This window comes from Nerophis lumbriciformis, linkage group LG29 (assembly GCF_033978685.3).
Source record: "Nerophis lumbriciformis linkage group LG29, RoL_Nlum_v2.1, whole genome shotgun sequence".
Lineage (NCBI taxonomy): Eukaryota > Metazoa > Chordata > Actinopteri > Syngnathiformes > Syngnathidae > Nerophis > Nerophis lumbriciformis.
Window position 1 is genome coordinate 6390001 of NC_084576.2, and position 25000 is coordinate 6415000.

General features: G+C 41.6%; 1 protein-coding gene across 5 annotated transcripts in view; it reads right to left on the bottom strand.

The window, feature by feature from the left end:
• slc4a11 (solute carrier family 4 member 11) overlaps positions 1-25000 on the bottom strand; it is a 409353-nt gene that overhangs the window by 245454 nt on the left and 138899 nt on the right. For all 5 annotated transcript variants that reach the window (XM_061925140.2, XM_061925138.2, XM_061925141.2 and 2 more), the window contains exon 2: positions 13981-14031. In XM_061925140.2, coding sequence (XP_061781124.1) covers positions 13981-14031 — 51 coding nt within the window. The remainder of the gene's footprint in view (positions 1-13980; positions 14032-25000) is intronic.

Genomic DNA, 25000 nt, shown 5'->3' on the forward strand with positions numbered 1-25000 from the left:
ATCACTGGTAACGACGCGACTTTCCTCTCTCTCATTCCCGCAGCTTCACGGTGCTTTAAACAGTGTAGACGTTGGACGTCCACAGAGTTCAATGGGGAAGCATACACTGCAGCAAAACGAGATGCTGGGCTTTGTCCCGCCCATCGGACGCTCAACGTCTCTGGGGGTCTATGGGGCAGTGGGCTGGTCTCGGCTTGCCCGGACGCTCAATTTCTCCATGATGATTGGATGATCTGTCTCAGGCTGATTCCCTTTTTGATTCACAGCGAAATGAGTGAATCGGCTATATTGTGTTGTAAACATCCGTGGGATGTTTACAACATTTTTCAACATTCATTCTGTTGTTCTGAGTTGAACCGGAGACTTTCCTGAACCTCTTAGCGACATTTTCTTTGTAAAAAAAACGACTAGCGACAAATAGAGCTTCCTTTTCTGGTGTTTTTTTTTGTGTTTGAAGACTGACATCTTTCACTCTGCAGTTTCTGTCCCTACCGAGCATCGGGTGCTGCTGAGCCCCTCCACCGTCTCAAAGCACTCACAGGCGGACACACTTGGCACTAGCCTCGCGCCAGTAGCAAGCTGCACATAATGGCAGATAATTTGAATGTTGTGGACAGGATTTTGGCGAAGAAAAACTTAGAATTAAACAGGAGGGCAGATCAACTCCTCAGATTAATTTGGTGCAAAAGGTGGGGAAAAGTAACAGGTCTTTTCAGCTGACCTGTTATGACAAAGTGAGCTGGCTGACAGGAAGTGTTGTAACAAATAAAATGTACTGTTGGCCATGCCTCTTGATGAAACCATCTCAGGGATATACATGTACGCAGACAATATAATCATAATGGGGGACTTTAATATCCATATGAATACCCCATCGGACCCTCAGTGCGTGGCGCTCCAGACTATAATTGATAGCTGTGGTCTTACACAAATAATAAATGAACCTACGCATCGCAACGGCAATACGATAGATCTAGTGCTGGTCAGGGGTGTCACCACCTCCAAAGTTATGGTACTCCCGTATACTAAAGTAATGTCCGATCATTACCTTATAAAATTCGAAGTTCTGACTCATTGTCAACAAACTAATAATAATAATAACTGCTATAGCAGCCGCAACATTAATGCCGCCACAACGATGACTCTCGCTGACCTACTGCCTTCGGTAATGGCACCATTCCCAAATTATGTCGGCTCTATTGATAACCTCACAAACAACTTTGACAATGCCCTGCGCAAAACCATTGATAGTATAGCACCGCTAAAACAAAAAAGGGCCCCTAAAAGGCGCACCCCATGGTTTACAGAGGAAACCAGAGCTCATAAATTATCATGTAGAAAGTTGGAACGCAAATGGCGCGCGACCAAGCTTGAGGTTTTCCATCAAGCATGGAGTGATAGTTTAATATCGTATAAACGCATGCTTACCTTAGCTAAAGCTAAATATTACTCAAATCTCATCCGCCTCAACAAAAACGACCCTAAATTTTTGTTTAGTACAGTAGCATCGCTAACCCAACAAGGGACTCCTCCCAATAGCTCCACCCACTCGGCAGATGACTTTATGAATTTCTTTAATAAGAAAGTTGAACTCACTAGAAAGGAGATTAAAGACAACGCATCCTCTGCGCTGCTGACCCGTCTCCGCTCGGAATGGTGTCCTGCTGGCCCCACTATGGACTGGACTCTTACTATTATGTTGGATCCACTATGGACTGGACTCTCACAATATTATGTCAGACCCACTCGACATCCATTGCTTTCGGTCTCCCCTAGAGGGGGGGGGTTACCCACATATGCGGTCCTCTCCAAGGTTTCTCATAGTCATTCACATCGACGTCCCACTGGGGTGAGTTTTTCCTTGCCCGTATGTGGGCTTTGTACCGAGGATGTCGTTGTGGCTTGTGCAGCCCTTGAGACACTTGTGATTTAGGGCTATATAAATAAAGATTGATTGATTGATTGATTGAGGGATGTGTTGTCTGGTCAAAAGTGGGTTTTGGTGATCTTTCTAACTTTGACAGGGCATACAAAAGTCATGAAAAAAGTGGTGAACATGTGAGTGCATGTGCAAGGTTAAGTTGCCTGGGCAGAGTCAGGGTTGAGCATGCAATCAATGACGGTGCTCGCATTCAAGTGGCAAAACATAATGAAACGGTCAAACAAAACAGAGCTTTCCTAAACCGCCTTATTGATGTTTTGATTGATTGATTGAAACTTTTATTAGTAGATTGCACAGTGAAGTACATATTCCGTACAATTGACCACTAAATGGTAACACCCCAATACGTTTTTCAACTTGTTTAAGTCGGAGTCCACTGATTCATGATACAGATATATACTATTTTCATAATACAGTCATCACACAAGATAATCATCACAGTATATAAATTGAATTATTTACATTATTTACAATCCGGGGTGTGGGATCACACTCCTCAGCCTTCCCGGTAAGGTCTATTCAGGTGTACTGGAGAGGAGGCTACGCCGGATAGTCGAACCTCGGATTCAGGAGGAACAGTGTGGTTTTCGTCCTGGTCGTGGAACTGTGGACCAGCTCTATACTCTCGGCAGGGTCCTTGAGGGTGCATGGGAGTTTGCCCAACCAGTCTACATGTGCTTTGTGGACTTGGAGAAGGCATTCGACCGTGTCCCTCGGGAAGTCCTGTGGGGAGTGCTCAGAGAGTATGGGGTTTCGGACTGTCTGATTGTGGCGGTCCGCTCCCTGTATGATCAGTGTCAGAGCTTGGTTCGCATTGCCGGCAGTAAGTCGGACACGTTTCCGGTGAGGGTTGGACTCCGCCAAGGCTGCCCTTTGTCACCGATTCTGTTCATAACTTTTATGGACAGAATTTCTAGGCGCAGTCAAGGCGTTGAGGGGATCCGGTTTGGTGGCTGCAGGATTAGGTCTCTGCTTTTTGCAGATGATTTGGTCCTGATGGCTTCATCTGGCCAGGATCTTCAGCTCTCACTGGATCGGTTCGCAGCTGAGTGTGAAGCGACTGGGATGAGAATCAGCACCTCCAAGTCCGAGTCCATGGTTCTCGCCCGGAAAAGGGTGGAGTGCCATCTCCGGGTTGGGGAGGAGATCTTGCCCCAAGTGGAGGAGTTCAAGTACCTCGGAGTCTTGTTCACGAGTGAGGGAAGAGTGGATCGTGAGATCGACAGGCGGATCGGTGCGGCGTCTTCAGTAATGCGGACGCTGTATCGATCCGTTGTGGTGAAGAAGGAGCTGAGCCGGAAGGCAAAGCTCTCAATTTACCGGTCGATCTACGTTCCCATCCTCACCTATGGTCATGAGCTTTGGGTTATGACCGAAAGGACAAGATCACGGGTACAAGCGGCCGAAATGAGTTTCCTCCGCCGGGTGGCGGGGCTCTCCCTTAGAGATAGGGTGAGAAGCTCTGCCATCCGGGGGGAGCTCAAAGTAAAGCCGCTGCTCCTCCACATCGAGAGGAGCCAGATGAGGTGGCTCGGGCATCTGGTCAGGATGCCACCCGAGCGCCTCCCTAAGGAGGTGTTTAGGGCATGTCCGACCGGTAGGAGGCCACGAGGAAGACCCAGGACACGTTGGGAAGACTATGTCTCCCGGCTGGCCTGGGAACGCCTCGGGATTCCCCGGGAGGAGCTGGACGAAGTGGCTGGGGAGAGGGAAGTCTGGGCTTCCCTGCTTAGGCTGCTGCTCCCGCGACCCGACCTCGGATAAGCGGAAGAAGATGGATGGATGGATGGGTGTGGGATGTGGAGGGGGGGGGGGTTAAGTTTGGTTGGTATCAACACTTCAGTCATCAACAATTGCATCATCAGAGAAAATGACATTGGAACAGTGTAGGTCTGACTTGGTACATATGTACAGCAAGTAGTGGACACAGAGAGAGGGATCAGAAATTATAAGAAAAAGTGACTACATTTGATTGTTTACATTTGATTATTTACAAGCCGAGGAGGTATGATGAGGAAGGGAGGGTGTTAGTTTAGGGTTGAAGTTGCCTGGAGATGTTCTTTTAGTGCGGTTTTGAAGGAGGATAGAGATGCCCTTTCTTTTACACCTGTTGGGAGTGCATTCCACATTGATGTGGCATAGAAAGAGAATGAGTTAAGACCTTTGTTGGATCGGAATCTGGGTTTAACGTGGTTAGTGGAGCTCCCCCTGGTGTTGTGGTTATGGCGGTCATTTACGTTAAGGAAGTAGTTTGACATGTACTTCGGTATCAGGGAGGTGTAGCGGATTTTATAGACTAGGCTAAGTGCAAGTTGTTTTACTCTGTCCTCCACCCTTAGCCAGCCCACTTTGGCGAAGTGGGTAGGAGTGAGGTGGGATCTGGGGTGGAGGTCTAGAAGTAATGTGACTAGCTTGTTCTGGGATGTTTGGAGTAGAGATTTGAGGGTTTTGGAGGTGCCAGGGTACCAGGAGGTGCATGCGTAATCGAAAAAGGGTTGAACGAGAGTTCCCGCCAGAATCTTCATGGTGCTTTTGTTGACCAGAGAGGAGATTCTATAGAGAAATGTGACCTCCTTGCTTAGCCGTCAAGAGCTGTCATTTAGGGCAGTGGTCCCCAACCACGGTCCGTGGATCGATTGGTACCGGACCGTACAAGAAATTAAAAAATAAATAAATTAAAAAAAATGTTTTTTATTTTTATTTTTTTTTTTTTTTTTATTAAATCAACATAAAAAACACAAGATACACTTACAATTAGTGCACCAACCCAAAAAACCTCCCTCCCCCATTTACACTCATTCACACAAAAGGGTTGTTTCTTTCTGTTATTAATATTCTGGTTCCTACATTATATATCAATATATATCAATACAGTCTGCAAGGGATACAGTCCGTAAGCACACATGATTGTATTTTTTTATGACAAACAATGTTTAAAAAAAATAAAAATAAAAAAACATAATGCCCCCCCCCACCCCCTCCGGTCCGTGGGTCAAATTTTCAAGCGTTGACCGGTCCACAGTTACAAAAAGGTTGGGGACCACTGATTTAGGGGACATGATGAGAGTGTTGAATCATCCAACAAGTGGAATTACAGGGAGTTTACAGAAGCAATATGATTCTGTCCTGGCCACACAATTCCAGTCATCAGCTGTGTATTCTGGTATGTCCCATGCAATACAAAATGACTTGATCTCTGCTCTTTCAGCCACTGTTTCTGATGAGATCATGTAAACCTACTCAGTGGCCTTGTGGTTAGAGTGTCCGCCCTGAGAGCGGTTGGTCGTGAGTTCAAACCAAAGACTATAAAAATGTAAGGCTGCAGCTAACGATTATTTTTCTATCGATTAATCTATAGATTATTTTTTTCGATTAATCGGTTAATCTATAGATTATTTTTTTCGATTAATCTATAGATTATTTTTCCTTTTACCGATTATTTTTTTTTATTTAAAATGAAGATGAAAAAATAAATGTTGGCCAGTTTTTTCAAAAGGCATGACTTTTATATACACAAAAAAAAGTATGGCCACTCAGTCAACATTGACAACAACATGACAAAATATTCTGTAACAATGTAAACATTTAAAACTTTTAACATTTAACAAAATTAAAAGTAGCTTATTTGCTTTTTAATGTGCAAATATAAAAGTAAACATCCAGTGCAAATCTTAATATTCTGCAATATTATAAGCATTTCTAAAGTAAAAGTATTGCTTATTTTGCTTTAAAATGTGCAAAAATAAAGATAAACATCCAATACAAAACAGTGCAAAACGAAATATTCTGTAACAGTGTAAACATTTCAACAAAAGTAAAAGTATTGCTTATTTTGCTTAATAACACAACAATGATAGTATGATTAAAGTGAAAGTTAATTGTTGGTTTGTACATAGTATATGTAACTGTTAATGTTGTAAAAGGTATTTGCACAACTAATTAACGTTAGCGTTAAAGAGGAGCGCGTCTTTGTAAACACTGAACAGGCACGCCAAACGCGCCTCTCAGAGCGAAACAGTGTTTTAGTTTATGAATTTACAACGCAGATACAAATGACACATTCATGATTTTGTGTAATGATGACAACGTATACTCACGCGGACGATTGACTAGTTGATGGTGATGGCAAGAACGCTGTCGGGTGTTTTCTTTTCAAATGTTCCTTCATAGCCATTGTGCTGCTATGATAGGCCATTTCCGCTCGACACAGTGTGCATACAACAACTGTCAAGTGTTTTGCTTTTTTCGCTGTGCTTATCCCACACTTGAAGGGATGTACCAATGCTGAATGTGGCTTCTGGATTTCACTCAAAAGACCAGACCGTAGTTACTTTTTCCTTTTATTTTCCTTTAGTTTGCAACAGTTTTTCCAACCAAGAAACAGCTTCTTTTTTCTTCTTTAGTCTTTTTAGCAGTCTTTAGCAGTGTTAATAGACTTTAGTTTCTTTAGCTGTCATTAGCTGTCTTTAGTAGCCTTTAGTAGCCTTTAGTAGCCTTTAGCTTCTTTAGTAGGTGAAAAACCTTTAAGGACAAAACACCACAAGATTAACATGCTGTAAAAAATCAATCAATTATCAATCCCATAATTTACAACTATTAATTAGGCTATCAAACTCTTAACCATTAAACAAGTGCAAGAAAATGGACACATCTTTTCCCTTTAAGTTAAAACAGATTTTAAATAAATTGTCTCAACATAAATGCACCAAGATACATATAAAATACATTTAACACCAGAAACACAATAGATAAATGCAACAGAAAACCCAATATGCAAATACATAAATACCTAACCAATTAACCACCTATTTAGATACATATTTAAAATCCATATTCAATATAAATATATTATTAATTTAGCAGTGAAACACTCAATCTTAAACGCTGTCTACTGGTAGAAAAATGCCCCTTTTTCTACGCCCTCACCAACACAGTTAAATCCAACACTTTAAATTGAGCGACTTCACCCTCCTGATGAAGCAAACTGCTCCAACATTTATCAAACTAAGCAAAGAATATCAACACTAAACAACAGTTACATAACACACTGTGCAACAGGTGCGCCACACCCACGAAGAGAAATATTAAATCTTACATACTTTTGGCACAACTCTGGGTTATCTGTAATGAACTAAACCTTTTTCCACTCTGCGCTGGCGTCTTTTGTACTCCTTGATTTGACACAGCGGTCTAATTACCGGGCTCGCGCACCAGCAGATGAGACAGGAAACTGATCGGCTCTGATTTTATAAGCCGACTGGCCGAAATAATGCCGAATTATATACATTTCCCGGGGTTGCCTAGGTGAATAGGGATGCGGATGTGCTCTAAGATAAAATATAATTTTATTAAGTGGGGTTTGGCTGGTTGCTAAACAGCCACGGTTGCGAGCTCGCGCTTCAGCTGACGAGACAGCTGTTCATCGCTACAACATTATTAGGCAGTTTATTGAAATACTCCCACACTTTTGACGACTTCTGGCGTGCTTTTTTTTCCCTCGCTCGCACCGCTCGCATCATCTGCTTTGCGCTCCGCCATGACGGCAGTGTGACGTAAATATGCGACGCGTCGAAGCATAAAAACGACGTCGACGTATTTACGTAACCGATGACGTCGACTATGTCGACGCGTCGTTTCAGCCTTATAAAAATGTGACCCATTACCTCCCTGGTTGGCACTCAGCATCAAGGGTTGGAATTGGGGGTTAAATCACCCAAAATGATTCCTCGGCGCAGCCACTGCTGCTGTTCACTGCTCCCCTCACCTGATCAAGGGTGATCAAGGGGATGGGTCAAATGCAGAGGACCAATTTCCCCACACCTAGTGTGTGTGTGACAATCATTGGTACTTTAACTTAAGGATGAACTTCAGGCTGCTCCCGTTGTTGCATGGCAGGTGGATGAAACAACTGATATAGCTCAACTCTGTCATTGTTCACTATGTGGATAGGGCAGGTAAAATTCAGGAGCGCTTTATTGGATTTTTTGATGTTTCTAGGGGAAGAGATGCTCAGTCTGTTTTTGAAGTCTTGAATGAGAACATGCAGGGCTACAATTTCAAAGAGAAACCTATGATGAGGCTGCTGTCATGGCTTCAGCTCTCAAAGGTTAAAGCAATAGCCCCCAGTGCCATTTTTGTGCATTGCTATGCATACGGATTGAACCTGGCTCTGTCTCAGGGGGCTAAATGCTTATCTGAGTGCAGAATATTTTTTGAATCACTTTCTGGGTTTGCCACATTTTTCTCAAAATCCACAAAGAGGATGTCTTTTCTTGAGTCTGCAGGCTGCTCAAGGTTGCCCAGAAATGCTCCTACACGATGGAATTTCACATCACGGATAGTGAACACTGTGGCAAACAATTATGATGCCCTCCTGCAAACTTTTGATATGATCATTGCAGATAAGTCCATGGATGATGACACATTAGATTGTGCTAGAGGCTTTCTGATGAAACTGGAGGATTTTGAGTTTGTGTTCATGTTGTACACATATGAACACATCTTCTCTGAGACTGATGTAGTGTTTGACATTGTCCAGCAGAGAGCTATGGATGTTCTGTGTTGCAAGAAAATAATTGAGTCTCTTCTTGCTTTTGTCAAAGAGAAGAGGTCAGAGGGGGCTTTCCAAGCTGTTTATGACAAAGCAGCAGATCTCACATCAGACCCACACACTGAGCCCATGAGAAAACTACAGGATCCCAAGGAGTGCAACAGAAATCTGTAAATAGCCATCCTAGACAATCTCACAGAGCAGATACCTTGGCGTTTTTCAAATCTGCGCTTCTTGGAATTAGTCAATTCAGGGAAATTTGATGAGATGAGACAAGAGTTTCCAGAGGAGGCATTTCAGAGTGTCCTGAAAAGTTTTGGCCGTTTCTTTGATTCAGAGAGTCTGAGGTCTGAACTTCATGTGCTATATTCAAACCAGGACTTGCAGGGCAACAGGGGAAAGCCATGTGATTTCTTGCTGTTTCTAAAAGATATGGAGTTGGACAGTGCAATGCTTCAGGTGTACAAACTATTGTCATTAGTGGCAACGATTGGAGCTACATCTGTAGATGTAGAGAGGAGCTTCTTCTGTTTAAAGCGGCTCAAGTCTTACACCCGCAACACCATGGGCCAATGCCGTTTAAGCAGCCTAGCTCTGCTGGCCATTGAGACGACACTTGTCAAATCCCTGGAAAAGACGCCTTCTTGGTACGACAGGGTCTCAGATCACTTTCTTAAAAAGGAACGGAGGGTAGAAATTACGTATAAATAACCAACACAATTTATGATGTCGGCCGAAATTGAGCTTCCCCTCCTTGAGAGACCAGCATCCGCCACTGATATATCCACATTCATTTATACACACATATATACACACACACACACACACACACACACACACACACACACACAAAATATATATATATATATATATATATATATATATATATATATATATATATATATATATATATATATACATACGGATAAACCACAGAAACCTCGACTATATGTATGTGTATATATATACACATATACATATATATATATACATACATATATATAGAGCGGTTGTGGGCTTACAAGCTGGTGCGGGAGAGAGCCTGTTAAGGGCAACACATCTCCCTGACCGCTGAGAAGGAGACTGACTATTCTGTACAGCCGCACTAGACAATGAGAGGCTAGACCAGGAGCCTATATACAGGTAAAAGCCAGTAAATTAGAATATTTTGAAAAACTTGATTTATTTCAGTAATTGCATTGAAAAGGTGTAACTTGTACATTATATTTATTCATTGCACACAGACTGATGCATTCAAATGTTTATTTCATTTAATTTTGATGATTTGAAGTGGCAACAAATGAAAATCCAAAATTCCGTGTGTCACAAAATTAGAATATTACTTAAGGCTAATACAAAAAAGGGATTTTTAGAAATGTTGGCCAACTGAAAAGTATGAAAATGAAAAATATGAGCATGTACAATACTCAATACTTGGTTGGAGCTCCTTTTGCCTCAATTACTGCGTTAATGCGGCGTGGCATGGAGTCGATGAGTTTCTGGCACTGCTCAGGTGTTATGAGAGCCCAGGTTGCTCTGATAGTGGCCTTCAACTCTTCTGCGTTTTTGGGTCTGGCATTCTGCATCTTCCTTTTCACAATACCCCACAGATTTTCTATGGGGCTAAGGTCAGGGGAGTTGGCGGGCCAATTTAGAACAGAAATACCATGGTCTGTAAACCAGGCACGGGTAGATTTTGCGCTGTGTGCAGGCGCCAAGTCCTGTTGGAACTTGAAATCTCCATCTCCATAGAGCAGGTCAGCAGCAGGAAGCATGAAGTGCTCTAAAACTTGCTGGTAGACGGCTGCGTTGACCCTGGATCTCAGGAAACAGAGTGGACCGACGCCAGCAGATGACATGGCACCCCAAACCATCACCCAACCATGCAAATTTTGCATTCCCTTTGGAAATCGAGGTCCCAGAGTCTGGAGGAAGACAGGAGAGGCACAGGATCCATGTTGCCTGAAGTCTAGTGTAAAGTTTCCACCATCAGTGATGGTTTGGGGTGCCATGTCATCTGCTGGTGTCGGTCCACTCTGTTTCCTGAGATCCAGGGTCAACGCAGCAGTCTACCAGCAAGTTTTAGAGCACTTCATGCTTCCTGCTGCTGACCTGCTCTATGGAGATGGAGATTTCAAGTTCCAACAGGACTTGGCGCCTGCACACAGCGCAAAATCTACCCGTGACTGGTTTACGGACCATGGTATTTCTGTTCTAAATTGGCCCGCCAACTCCCCTGACCTTAGCCCCATAGAAAATCTGTGGGGTATTGTGAAAAGGAAGATGCAGAATGCCAGACCCAAAAACGCAGAAGAGTTGAAGGCCACTATCAGAGCAACCTGGGCTCTCATAACACCTGAGCAGTGCCAGAAACTCATCGACTCCATGCCACGCCGCATTAACGCAGTAATTGAGGCAAAAGGAGCTCCAACCAAGTATTGAGTATTGTACATGCTCATATTTTTCATTTTCATACTTTTCAGTTGGCCAACATTTCTAAAAATCCCTTTTTTGTATTAGCCTTAAGTAATATTCTAATTTTGTGACACACGGAATTTTGGATTTTCATTTGTTGCCACTTCAAATCATCAAAATTAAATGAAATAAACATTTGAATGCATCAGTCTGTGTGCAATGAATAAATATAATGTACAAATTACACCTTTTCAATGCAATTACTGAAATAAATCAAGTTTTTCAAAATATTCTAATTTACTGGCTTTTACCTGTATATATATATATACTTTATAAATAAAGTTGATTTGATTTGATATTATTATATCATATATAGATTACCTACTCAGTGGCCTAGTGGTTAGAGTGTCCGCCCTGAGATCGGTAGGTTGTGGGTCCAAACCCCGGCCGAGTCATACCAAAGACTATAAAAATGGGACCCATTACCTCCCTGCTTGGCACTCAGTATCAAGGGTTGGAATTGGGGGTTAAATCACCAAAAATTATTCCCGGGCGCGGCCACCGCTGCTGCCCACTGCCCACTGCTCCCCTCACCTCCCAGGGGGTGATCAAGGGTGATGGGTTAAATGCAGAGAATAATTTCGCCACACCTAGTGTGTGTGTGACAATCATTGGTACTTTAACTTTTTTTACTTTAACTTTATATACACACACAGAGAGAGAGAGAGAGAGAGAGAGAGAGAGAGAGAGAGAGAGAGAGAGAGAGAGAGAGAGAGTCGAGGTTTCTGGGGTTTATTCGTTATATACATACATATATATACACATATATATATATACTTTATAAATAAAGTTGATTTGATTTGATATACATAAAGTTGATTTGATTTGATATACACACACACAGAGAGAGAGAGAGAGAAGAGAGAGAGAGAGAGAGAGAGAGAGAGAGAGAGAGAGAGAGAGAGAGAGAGAGAGAGAGAGAGAGAGAGAGAGAGAGAGAGAGAGAGAGAGTCGAGGTTTCTGGGGTTTATTCGTTATATAGTGCTCAATACCGGGGTAGAGCAGAATATACATTAGGTCAGAAAAAAAGACAATAGGCTATATCATCCCAACAAGCCTGTTTCGCAGGTTTACCTGCTCGTCATCAGGGAAACCTGCAAAACAGGCTTGTAGGGATGATACAGCCTCTTGTGTTTTTTCCTGACCTAACGTATATCCACATACATAAATATATACATATATATATATACACTAGAGATGCGCGGATAGGCAATTTATTTCATCCGCAACCGCGTCAGAAAGTCGTCAACCATCCGCCATCCACCCGATGTAACGTTTGATCAGAACTGCACCCGCCCGCCATCCGCCCGTTGTTATATATCTAATATTAATTAAAAAAAAAAAAAAAAGGGTGAAAACTACGCGAATTGCACCTTGTGCAGACAAGATTTTTCGATCGGACACGGAGGAATTAGCGATGTAAAAGACCACGACAAAAAAACACAAGTCTAATGCCGTTGCTAGCGATACAAGTGGAAAACTTTCAACGTTTTTCGTCGCCCAAACAGATTCTTTGGATGTGATAAATGCCGAAGTTTTATTTACGGAGGCAATAATTGAGCATGGACTTCCAATCGCACTGGCTGATCACATGGGACAGTTAATAATGTAATGCAACCTTTAAAAATCATTACGCGGTGATCGCGATCCCAAAAATAAACTTTTCTTGCATGATAATGTCCAGAAAAATTTGCTTTATGTTACTATAGAGTCCTTTTAACGAATGAGTTTGATGGTTTATCACAAACCTTAAATGAAATTCCATGGCCACCGTCCTGCTCTCTATATCAACCAGGGTGAGCCCCACCCCTTTCGTGAGCGCACTGCGAAAGCGGACGAGGCGGGGTGTCGGTGCGGTGGGCGCGGTAGTGACCCTGGACGTGCGTCGGGCCCTTCTCGCGGATCGCCTCAGATACGGCTCCCGGTGGGGCCCTCTCGGGGGAAGGGGCCTCGGTCCCGGACCCCGGCGAGGCGTCCCTTCTCCGCTCCGTAAAAGTGTCCATCTCTTTTCTTTTTTTTTCTTCTGTTGTGGCATATGCAGCAGGTGCCTGCTCGTTTTTCGTATGTGGGTAACAACATTTAACTATGTATATATATTTCTGAATTGGTTTAACTGCCACCCGCAAAAAAAATAAAAAAATAAAAAAAATATCGAATTAATCCGCCCGACCCGACCCGCGAGCGGATAAAATCTTATTGTTTTTAATTTCATCCGCCCGATCCGCGGATAATCCGCGGACTCCGCGGTTGTGTCCGCAAACCGCGCATCTCTAATATACACACACACACATACATACATACATGTATGTATATACACACACACACACACACACATATATATATATATATATATATATACACATTTATTTTCTATTATCAATTGTATTTATGACTATTCTACTACTCCTTTTATTAATTTGTGTACTTTTGTTTCCTACATTTATTTAAATTTAAAAAAAAATTTAAATTTAATTTTTAACCTTCCTTTCTTGTCTTTTTAGTCCATTGATCCATCGCTACAAATTCTTCATTCTTTTCTTTTTAATGAGAAAATGGCGATACTTAAATGCAAGAAGTGAACAAACTTTAAATGACAAAATGCAAGCAAATTAAATTTTTAAATGTGTAAAAATTAAGAAGGTGTAAATCAGTAACAAACATGGAGAATGGGTAAGATTAACTAAGTTCGGCTTCTTCCTTCTCCTTTTCAGACATGTTGAATTGTGTAAATGTAATTGTGTCATTTTCTTAATGTAACTAATTATGCATAACGATGGCACAACAGAGCATACCAGCATGTTTTTATGCTGAACTTGCTTGGTTTTGGTTTCCAGTCTTTTTGCTTGTTTCTGTAAACTACCGGTCTCGTGCTGACTTGACTGCTGGACAGCCGACTAATTGGAAGGCGAGGAAGCGGCCGCTTGCTTTCAGCGTCCAACCAGAAGCCGCATAGCGGCACATCTGGGTGTGCAAGTGGGATGGCCTGTCACACACCTTCTGCAAACTCACTCACCCATTTCTTGAAAGAAGTATCCGTTGGTTGACATGCCAGAGGGAGGCGCCTCTGCGGGAGACAAGACAACAAGGAGTCGTTAGCGCACTTGTCTTCTGCCCGAGGGGAAAACAAACATTTGAAATAATGATAATAAAGGCTTGCAGATTGATCGACTTCATATTTAACATTCGAAAGACACCAACACGTCTAGCAATAGCATCCACCTGCCGTTGACGTGTCGACTGTATCATTGCTACACATTTAAAAAAAAGACACATCTCACTGAGAACAACTTTGAAATCTTCAAATGAGTTTTAATGTCCCCGATGTGAGACGAATAAAGTCCATCATCGTCGTCTAATTTGCAAATCCACGTCTTAACGGCACACAATAGTCATTCATCAGGGCTTAATGCCGGAATATTACGCAGCCTAATCAATGATTGCATCATTTACATTTTAATTCCTCTACATTCAAGATTTGCCGCCTGTCGGTAGAGTGTGCACACGCTAGAGATGCGCGGATAGGCAATTTATTTCATCCGCAACCGCGGCAGAAAGTCGTCAACCATCCGCCATCCACCCGATGTAACGTTTGATCAGAACTGCACCCGCCCGCCATCCGCCCGTTGTTATATATCTAATATTAATTTTTTTTAAAAAGGGTGAAAACTACGCGAATTGCACCTTGTGCAGACAAGATTTTTCGATCGGACACGGAGGAATTAGCGATGTAAAAGACCACGTTGGGACAAAAAAACACAAGTCTAATGCCGTTGCTAGCGATACAAGTGGAAAACTTTCAACGTTTTTCGTCGCCCAAACAGATTCTTTGGATGTGATAAATGCCGAAGTTTTATTTACGGAGGCAATAATTGAGCATGGACTTCCAATCGCACTGGCTGATCACATGGGACAGTTAATAATGTAATGCAACCTTTAAAAATCATTACGCGGTGATCGCGATCCCAAAAATAAACTTTTCTTGCATGATAATGTCCAGAAAAATTCGCTTTATATTACTATAGAGTCCTTTTTAACGAATGAGTTTGATGGTTTATCACAAACCTTAAATGAAAGAAGTCCTTTGTTCTCCTGCAGCATGGCCTTGCTTTGTGTTTGGTGCGCCATCCTGTCGGCTGTATTTCACAGCACGACATACTGTTAAAAGTGTTTATACTATTTATACTTTCAATTAACAAATTGAAGTCTTGTGAAAGGTTGACAGGATAACTGGCATTAACTGTCAAAATAATTTCAAACTATTGAAGTTAGCTTACAGAATAAACATGTCAATCAACCCATATGATTTTTGCTGTAATATTTTTGTTTTGAAAAGTCACTGTGACTGATAGAAAAGTGATGGTTTTAGCAACATTTTAACCTGTCTGAATGCTAATAATCATTTTGCGAGCAAGCAGGTAAGCTACGCGGGCGGAGCGCGCGGAGTGACCCATGTTACGAGCCCCCGGCCACGGGGGTGGCGGGCAGGTAAGCTGCTTACCTGCTGCGCGTGACGCCGGCCGCGGCGAAAGCGGACGAGGCGGGGTGTCGGTGCGGTGGGCGCGGTAGTGACCCTGGACGTGCGTCGGGCCCTTCTCGCGGATCGCCTCAGCTACGGCTCCCGGTGGGGCCCTCTCGGGGGAAGGAGCCTCGGTCCCGGACCCCGGCGAGGCGTCCCTCCGCTCCGTAAAAGTGTCCATTTCTTTTTCTTTTTTTTTCTTCTGTTGTGGCATATGCTGCAGGTGCCTGCTCGTTTTTCGTATGTGGGTAACAACATTTAACTATGTATATATATTTCCCAATTGGTTTAACTGCCACCCGCAAAAAAAAAAATTAAAAAAAAAAAAAAAAAAAATCTAATTAATCCGCCCGACCCGACCCGCGAGCGGATAAAATCTTATTTTTTTAAATTTCATCCGCCCGATCCGCGGATAATCCGCGGACTCCGCGGTTGTGTCCGCAAACCGCGCATCTCTAGCACACGCACATTCTTGTATTTGTTACTTTCTTGAGACCTCTGAAAAATGCCTACCTCTTTAGGACCACCCTTTCTAGATGTATAAACATTTGTATTTACAACATTAAGAATATATACAAACTATGCAAATATAAAAAAGGTAAGCTTTTAGTTATTTTTTTTGTTTGTAATTAGTTTTTAATCTTTATTATTTACTTCAAGTTATTACAGTAAGTCTCTATATACATATTTATTAGATTTTTTTAAACTAATTTTGGGCAAAGGGGGCGCATTTCAATTTCTTACACACACTTGTTATTACATATGTTGGACAGAGGGGGAGCACTTTTAAAACCGACACAGTCAATTTGAAAAATTCCTCCTTTTTGGGACCACCCTAATTTTCATAGATGTCACCACCAAATGAGACATTCTCTATGCCAGTGGTTCTCAAATGGGGGTACGCGTACCCCTGGGGGTACTTGAAGGTATGCCAAGGGGTACGTGAGATTTTTTTTTTTAAATATTCCAAAAATAGCAACAATTCAAAAATCCTTTATAAATATATTTATTGAATAATACTTCAACAAAATATGAATGTAAGTTCATAAACTGAACATCAAATCAAGTAGGCTATTCCATTCATTACAATGCAACAATGCAATATTCAGTGTTGACAGTTAGATTTTTTGTGGACATGTTCCATAAATATTGATGTTAAAAATGTCTTTTTTTGTGAAGAAATGTTTAGAATTAAGTTCATCAATCCAGATGGATCTGTATTACAATTCCCAAAGAGGGCACTTTAAGTTGATGATTACTTCTATGTGTAGAAATCTTTATTAGGGCCCGCAATGGCCCATTGCAAAAGGACTCCCACAGGGAGTCCTTATGCAATGGGACATAAGGACCTATTGAATTTCTAAGGTTTTATTATTAGGGCCCGCAATGGCCCATTGCAAAAGGACTCCCACAGGGAGTCCTTATGCAATGGGACATAAGGACCTATTGAATTTCTAAGGTTTTATTATTATTATTATTATTATTATTCTTCCGCAGCTTTGCGCACTACTTTGACCCCCTTAACATGCTTCAAAACTCACCAAATTTTACACACACATCAGTAATATACGGCAAAACTTTTTATCAAACAACCAAACCTCAAAACTCAAAATTGCGCTCTAGCGCCCCCTAGGAAAAAAAAAACTAGACTGCCTGTAACTCCCACTAGGTAGGTCGGAAAAACATGAAACAAAATCCTCTATGTAGGTCTGACTTAGACCTAGTTCTCATAATTGTACATCCTCGGGCTAAAATCAACAGGAAGTTGGCAATTCCCCCTTCAAGACAAAAAAGTACTAAAAACAGTCAGTTTTGCTTCTTTGAGCTGTAATTTGACCCCCTTAACACGCTTCAAAACTCACCGAACTCAACGCACACATCAGGACTGGCAAAAATTGCGATCTAATAAAGAAACCTAACCCCAAATTTAAAAATTGCCCTCTACAGCAATTTTTGAATAAAACTGATAAAAAACTGCTCCTCGGAAGAAAAAAATTACAAAACTGCCCGTAACTCCCACTGGGAAGGTCGGAGAGACATGAAACAAAAACCTCTATGTAGGTCTCACTTAGACCTACTTTTCATAAATTGACAACCCCCAGCAAAAATATACAGGAAGTTTGCTATTCCCCCTTCAACACTACATTTTTGTAAAAACCGGTCACCTTTCTTCAAACATTATCTCCTCTGAGCGCGTTTGTTGTTTCGGCTTCAAACTAACACAGGAGAGAGATTGAACCCTTCTGATTAAAAGTTGGCGAAAGAGTTGTGATACCTGCTCCGGTTTGGATTTTATGACCCTTCAAAGACCCGCTGCGCTGATGCTGCTGCGGTGCTGTTTTTTTAAGATGGCTGCTTAAAAGCAGGAAGCACCAACGTGCCCACACAATGCAGACAAGGTAGGTACACTAGACAAAAGTCTTGGGACACTTCAGACTAAAAGTAGACAAAAGTATTGGGACACTTAGGACTAGCACCTGCCAAATACGCGGGCCCGACAAACGCTGCTTGCAGCTTTATTTTATAATTGAATCACTTGTTTATCTTTCAACAAGTTTTTAGTTATTTTTATATCTTTTTTTTCCAAATACGGTAGTTCAAGAAAGACCACTACAAATGAGCAATATTTTGCACTGTTATACAATTTAATAAATCAGAAACTGATGACATAGTGCTGTATTTTACTTCTTTATCTCTTTTTTTCAACCAAAAATGCTTTGCTCTGATTAGGGGGTACTTGAATTAAAAAAATGTTCACAGGGGGGTACATCGCTGAAAAAAGGTTGAGAACCACTGATCTATGCAATGGCTTTCCGTATTCGGACCATGATTTTGGTCCCAACTTGTTCACCGGTCCTCATATGGAAGGTACTTTTGCATCTTGTGTCGTGATCTTTTGCCTCTTGTTGACACACGTCCCCACGTGGCTTTCATGAAGGTTAAAACATGGAAGTTCATGAAAAATCGGAAAGGATGTTTGAATGATTTTACTATGTTAAGTTCTAAATTAATCTTTGTCAGCTTAAGGCAGTGGTTCTTAACCTGGGTTCGATGGAACCCGAGGGGTTCGGTGAGTCGGCCTCAGGGGTTCGGCGGAGCCTCCGCCACGGAGGTAAAGACACATCCGACTTATCGTGTAAATAAAAACTTCTCCCTATCAGCGTATTATGGATACCCCCAAACAATGTTCCCTCTAATTTTCCATCTGGTTTGCAGGTTTTTTGATTGATTGATTTAAACTTTTACTAGTAGATTGCAAAGGAAGAGAATACATTATATGAAACAGTACAGTTTACACAGTACAGTACATATTTCGTACAATTGACCACTAAATGGTAACACCCCAATAAGTTTTTCAACTTGTTTAAAGGCCTACTGAAACCCACTACTACCGACCACGCAGTCTGATAGTTTATATATCAATGATGAAATCTTAACATTGCAACACATGCCAATACGGCCGGGTTAGTTAACTAAAGTGCAATTTTAAATTTCGCGCGAAATATCCTGCTGAAAACGTCTCGGTATGGTGACGTCAGCGCGTGACGTCACAGATTGTAGAGGACATTTTGGGACAGCATGGTGGCCAGCTATTAAGTCGTCTGTTTTCATCGCAAAATTCCACAGTATTCTGGACATCTGTGTTGGTGAATCTTTTGCAATTTCTTCAATGAACAATGGAGACAGCAAAGAAGAAAGCTGTAGGTGGGAAGCGGTGTGTTGCGGCCGACTGCAGCAACACAAACACAGCCGGTGTTTCATTGTTTACATTCCCGAAAGATGACGGTCAAGCTTTACCATTGGCCTGTGGAGAACTGGGACGACAGAGACTCTTACCAGGAGGACTTTGAGTTGCATACGCAGACGCGGTACCGTGAGTACGCATGCAGCTGCGGCTTCCAAACATTTGATCGCTTGCCCGTACGTGCGTGCCGCTATGTGCATGTCACGTACGTAACTTTGGGGAAATATATGTGCTGTATGAACTTAGGGGAGGTGAACGGTACTTTGGGCTGTGGGATTGAGTGTGTTGTGCAGGTGTTTGAGTTGTATTGGCGGGAGGGGGAGGTGTTTGTTATGCGGGATTAATTTGTGGCATATTAAATATAAGCCTGGTTGTGTTGTGGCTAGTAAAGTATGTATATGTTTTGTGATTATTTACTGTTTTAGTCATTCCCAGCTGAATATCAGGTCCCACCCGCCTCTCATAGCATCTTCCCTATCTGAATCGCTCCCACTGCCCTCTAGTCCTTCACTCTCACTTTCCTCATCCACAAATCTTTCATCCTCGCTCAAATTAATGGGGGAATCGTCGCTTTCTCGGTCCGAATCGCTCTCGCTGCTGGTGGCCATGATTGTAAACAATGTGCAGATGTGAGGAGCTCCACAACCTGTGACGTCACGCTACTCGTCTGCTACTTCCGGTACAGGCAAGGCTTTTTTTTATCAGCGACCAAAAGTTGCGAACTTTATCGTTGATGTTCTCAACTAAATCCTTTCAGCAAAAATATGGCAATATCGCGAAATGATCAAGTATGACACATAGAATTGACCTGCTATCTCCGTTTAAATAAGAAAATTGCATTTCAGTAGGCCTTTAAGTCGCGGTCCACGTTAATCAATTTATGGTAACGTGTGTAAGGTGTGTAATTTGTTGTGAGTTTATGCACTGTGTTGGTTTTGTTCTTTGAACAAGGTGATGTTCATGCACGGTTCATTTTGTGCACTAGTAAAAAAAAACATGACTTTTTCTTGAATTTGAAAAAACAAACATTTTATTTTTCACTAAAGAAGGGTTCGGTGAATTCGCGTATGAAACCGGTGGGGTTCGGTACCTCCAACAAGGTTAAGAACCACTGGCTTAAGGTAATAGCTCGATGTGTGCTGGAACATTGGTTTGCGGGCTGTAGAGCGTTTTCTATTCGGGCTCCAGCACTATGGAATGCCCTCCCGGTAACAGTTAGAGATGCTACCTCAGTAGAAACATTTAAGTCCCATCTCAAAACTCATTTGTATACTCTAGCCTTTGAATAGCCCCCCTTTTTTTAGACCAGTTAATCTGCCGTTTCTTTTCTTTTCTCCTCTGCTCCCCCTTATCCCTTGTGGAAGGGGAGACACACAGATCCGGTGGCCATGGATGGGGTGCTGGCTGTCCGGGGTCGGGACCCGGGGTGGACCGCTCGCCTGTATATCGGTTGGGAACATCTCTGCGCTGCTGACCCGTCTCCGCTCGGGATGGTTTCCTGCTGACCCCACTGTGGACTGGACTCTTACTGTTATGCTGGATCCACTATGGACTGGACTCTCACAATATTATGTTAGACCCACTCGACATCCATTGCATTCGGTCTCCCTAGAGGGGGGGGGTTACCCACATATGCGGTCCTCTCCAAGGTTTCTCATAGTCATTCACATCGACGTCCCACTGGGGTGAGTTTTTCCTTGCCCTTATGTGGGCTATACCGAGGATGTCGTTGTGGCTTGTGCAGCCCTTTGAGACACTTGTGATTTAGGGCTATATAAATAAACATTGATTGATTGATTGATTGTTCGTCATTTTGCATCCTCGTCAAAAAAGCGGCGCAGCTCAATTTGGAATTAGTGAATAATCTGGCGAGGAGCGTTTGTGACAGTGAGACGGAGCCGCTGAGCAGTTGAGACGCGATGAAGGTTATTCAACACAAAGTGTGGGGGCTGGGGGGTGGGTGGGGGCTTCATTAAGCATTAAGCTGCTCATATTTCCTTTTTTTTTTTCAAGCTGTAACCACACCAGAACCTTTCCTTCTTAAACAAGGGAGCAAAATGTCTGCCAAAACACACACACACCGCCTCATGAAAAAAGTACACTGCTACAAATGTTAACCACACTTAACTGTCTTACATGATGCAAAATGTAGCATGTTTGCAACAGTTTGCATCTCATAATCTGTTCAACTGCTCTTCAACTACATTTTTTTAGAATGGCCAGAAATGCAAAATGTGAAAAAAAATTACATTTCAGTCAACAAAATAAAACAAATTACAACCACACAGACTGGACATGAAGTGTACCCAAATCCTGCATTTAGCGTTAGCTCAATTCATAGTTTTATTAGGGCCCGCAATGGCCCATTGCAAAAGGACTCCCACAGGGAGTCCTTATGCAATGGGACATAAGGACCTATTGTTATTCTAAGGTTTTATTATTATTAGGGCCCGCAATGGCCCATTGCAAAAGGACTCCCACAGGGAGTCCTTATGCAATGGGACATAAGGACCTATTGTTATTCTAAGGTTTTATTATTATTAGGGCCCGCAATGGCCCATTGCAAAAGGACTCCCACAGGGAGTCCTTATGCAATGGGACATAAGGACCTATTGTTATTCTAAGGTTTTATTAGGGCCCGCAATGGCCCATTGCAAAAGGACTCCCGAAGGGAGTCCTTATGCAATGGGACATAAGGACCTATTGTTATTGTAAGGTTTTATTATTCTTTCTTTCTTTCTTCTTCCGCCGCCTCTTCGAGCACTAATTTGACCCACTTAACATGCTTCAAAACTCACCATATTTGACCCACACATCAGGACCTGCGAAAATTGCCTTTTAATAAAAAAACCAAACCCCAAAACTCAAAATTGCGCTCTAGTTATTATTCTTTCTTATTGTTCCGCAGCTTTGCGCACTACTTTGACCCCCTTAACATGCTTCAAAACTCACCAAATTTGACGCACACATAAATAAACTCGAACAAAACTCTTTGGTAAAGAAATCAAACCCCAAAACTCACAATTGCTCTCTAGCGCCCCCTAAAACAAAAACTACCCCTAACTCCCAGTACAAATGTCGTAAAGACATGGAACAAAAACCTCTATGTAGGTCTCACTTAGACCTACTTTTTATTAATTAATTTCCTCGGGCAAAAATCAACAGGAAGTTGGCTATTCCCCCTTCAAGACAAAAAAGTACTAAAAACAGTCACTTTTGCCTCTTTGAGCTATAATTTGACCCCCTTAACATGCTTCAAAACTCACCGAACTGAACACACACATCAGGACTGGCAAAAACTGTGATCTAAAAAAAAAAACTAACCCCAATTCTAAAAATTGCCCTCTACAGCAATTTTTGAATAAAACTGATAAAAAACTGCTCCTCGGAAGAAAAAAATTACAAAACTGCCTGTAACTCCCACTGGGAAGGTCGGAGAGACATGAAACCTCTCCGTAGGTCTCACTTAGACCTACATTTCATAAATTGACTACCCCCAGCAAAAATCAACAGGAAGTTTGCTATTCCCCCTTCAAAACAAATTTTTTGTAAAAACCGGTCTCCTTCCTTCAAAAACTAACTCCTCTGAGCGCGTTTGTCGTTTCGCCTTCAAACTAACACAGGAGAGAGATTGACCCCTTGTGATTACAACAACAGAAGCGCTTTTTAATTAACTTCTCCGGTTTTGATTTTATGACCCTTCAAAGACCCGTTGCGCTGATGCTGCTGCAATGCTGTTTTTTCAAGATGGCTGCTTAAAAGCAGGAAGCACCAACGTGCCCACACAATGCAGACAAGGTAGGTACACTAGACAAAAGTCTTGGGACACTTCAGACTACAAGTAGACAAAAGTATTGGGACACTTAGGACTAGCACCTGCCAAATACGCGGGCCCGACCAACGCTGCTTGCAGCTTTAATTTAAATTTGTAATTTCTTCATTTTGCTTCGTCTTTACGCCCAATTATTCGATAAACACAAGACATTTTCCGCCATTGGTCTTTCCCAGGGGTGTCCAAACTGTATTTTATTATTTGACAGTCTAATTCCTGCAAATTTGCCCCTGTCTGTGAACAAGGTGAGTAGAGCAGCTCCACAACCATGAACTGCTATTAAAAGTGTACAGAGCACAGCATTTATTTAAATGACCCAATCCAAACAACCTTCCCAAACTGCAACCGACACAAAAAGTCAACACACATGGTCACACATACCACAATCTGCTCAATGAACTTTGTGGATATTGTAACAGACGTCAAACCACTATACATAATTCAAAATGACACCCATTTTATTCCACTATAATGCATTATGGGAAAAATGCAAAACAGTCCCCACACTTACCCATGTTTGGCACACTGCTGCTTGATATTTCTGATCGATTGATTGATTGAAAAGTAAACAAGGTAGGAGTCGAACTTTCACATACTCTTAATATCCAATTACAAATCCCGTTTCCATATGAGTTGGGAAATTGTGTTGGATGTAAATATAAACGGAATACAATGAATTGCAAATCCTTTTCAACCCATATTCAATCGAATGCACTACAAAGACAACATATTTGATGTTCAAACTCATAAACTTTATTTTTTTGTTTGCAAATAATAATTAACTTAGAATTTCATGGCTGCAACACGTGCCAAAGTAGTTGGGAAAGGGTATGTTCACCACTGTGTTACATGGCCTTTCCTTTTAACAACACTCAGTAAACGTTTGGGAACTGAGGAGACACATTTTTGAAGCTTCTCAGGTGGAATTCTTGATGATGTACTTGATGTACAGCTTAAGTTGTTCAACAGTCCGGGGGTCTCCGTTGATTTTCGATTCAAAAACGATTTTTTTCCCGATTCAAAACAATTTTTTATTCATTCAACACATAGGATTTCAGCAGGATCTACCCCAGTCTGCTGACATGCAAGCAGAGTAGTAGATTTTTGTAAAAAGCTTTTATAATTGTAAAGGACAATGTTTTATCAACTGATTGCAATAATGTAAATTTGTTTTAACTATTAAATGAACCAAAAATATGACTTATTTTATCTTTGTGAAAATATTGGACACAGTGTGTTGTCAAGCTTATGAGATGCGATGCAAGTGTAAGCCGCTGTGACACTATTGTTCTTTTTTTTTTATTTTTATAAATGTCTAATGATAATGTCAATGAGGGATTTTTAATCACTGCTATGTTGAAATTGTAACTAATATTGATACTGTTGTTGATAATATTCATTTTTGTTTCACTACTGTTGGTTTGTTCTGTGTCGTGTTTGTGTCTCCTCTCAATTGCTCTGTTTATTGCAGTTCTGAGTGTTGCTGGGTCGGGTTTGCTTTTGGAATTGGATTGCATTGTTATGGTATTGCTGTGTATTGTTTTGTTGGATTGATTAATTAAAAAAACAAAAATAAAAAAAATAAAAATTAAATAAAAATAAAAATAAACATTTATTTTTTTTAAAATGAGAATCGATTCTGAATCGTACAACGTGAGAATCCCGATTCGAATTCAAATCGATTTTCCCCCACACCTCCTAATATATATATATATATATATATATATATATATATATATATATATATATCTATATACTGTATATAATATATATATACTGTATATAATATATATATATATATATATATATGAGCCGTCGGCCCCCAGACAGAGCGACTCCAAAACCAACAAAGACTGTAACTGTCGAAAGAAACCTGATTGCCCTCTCAACGGGGGGTGCTTACAAGCATCAGTTGTCTACCAATCTAAGGTAATACGCAA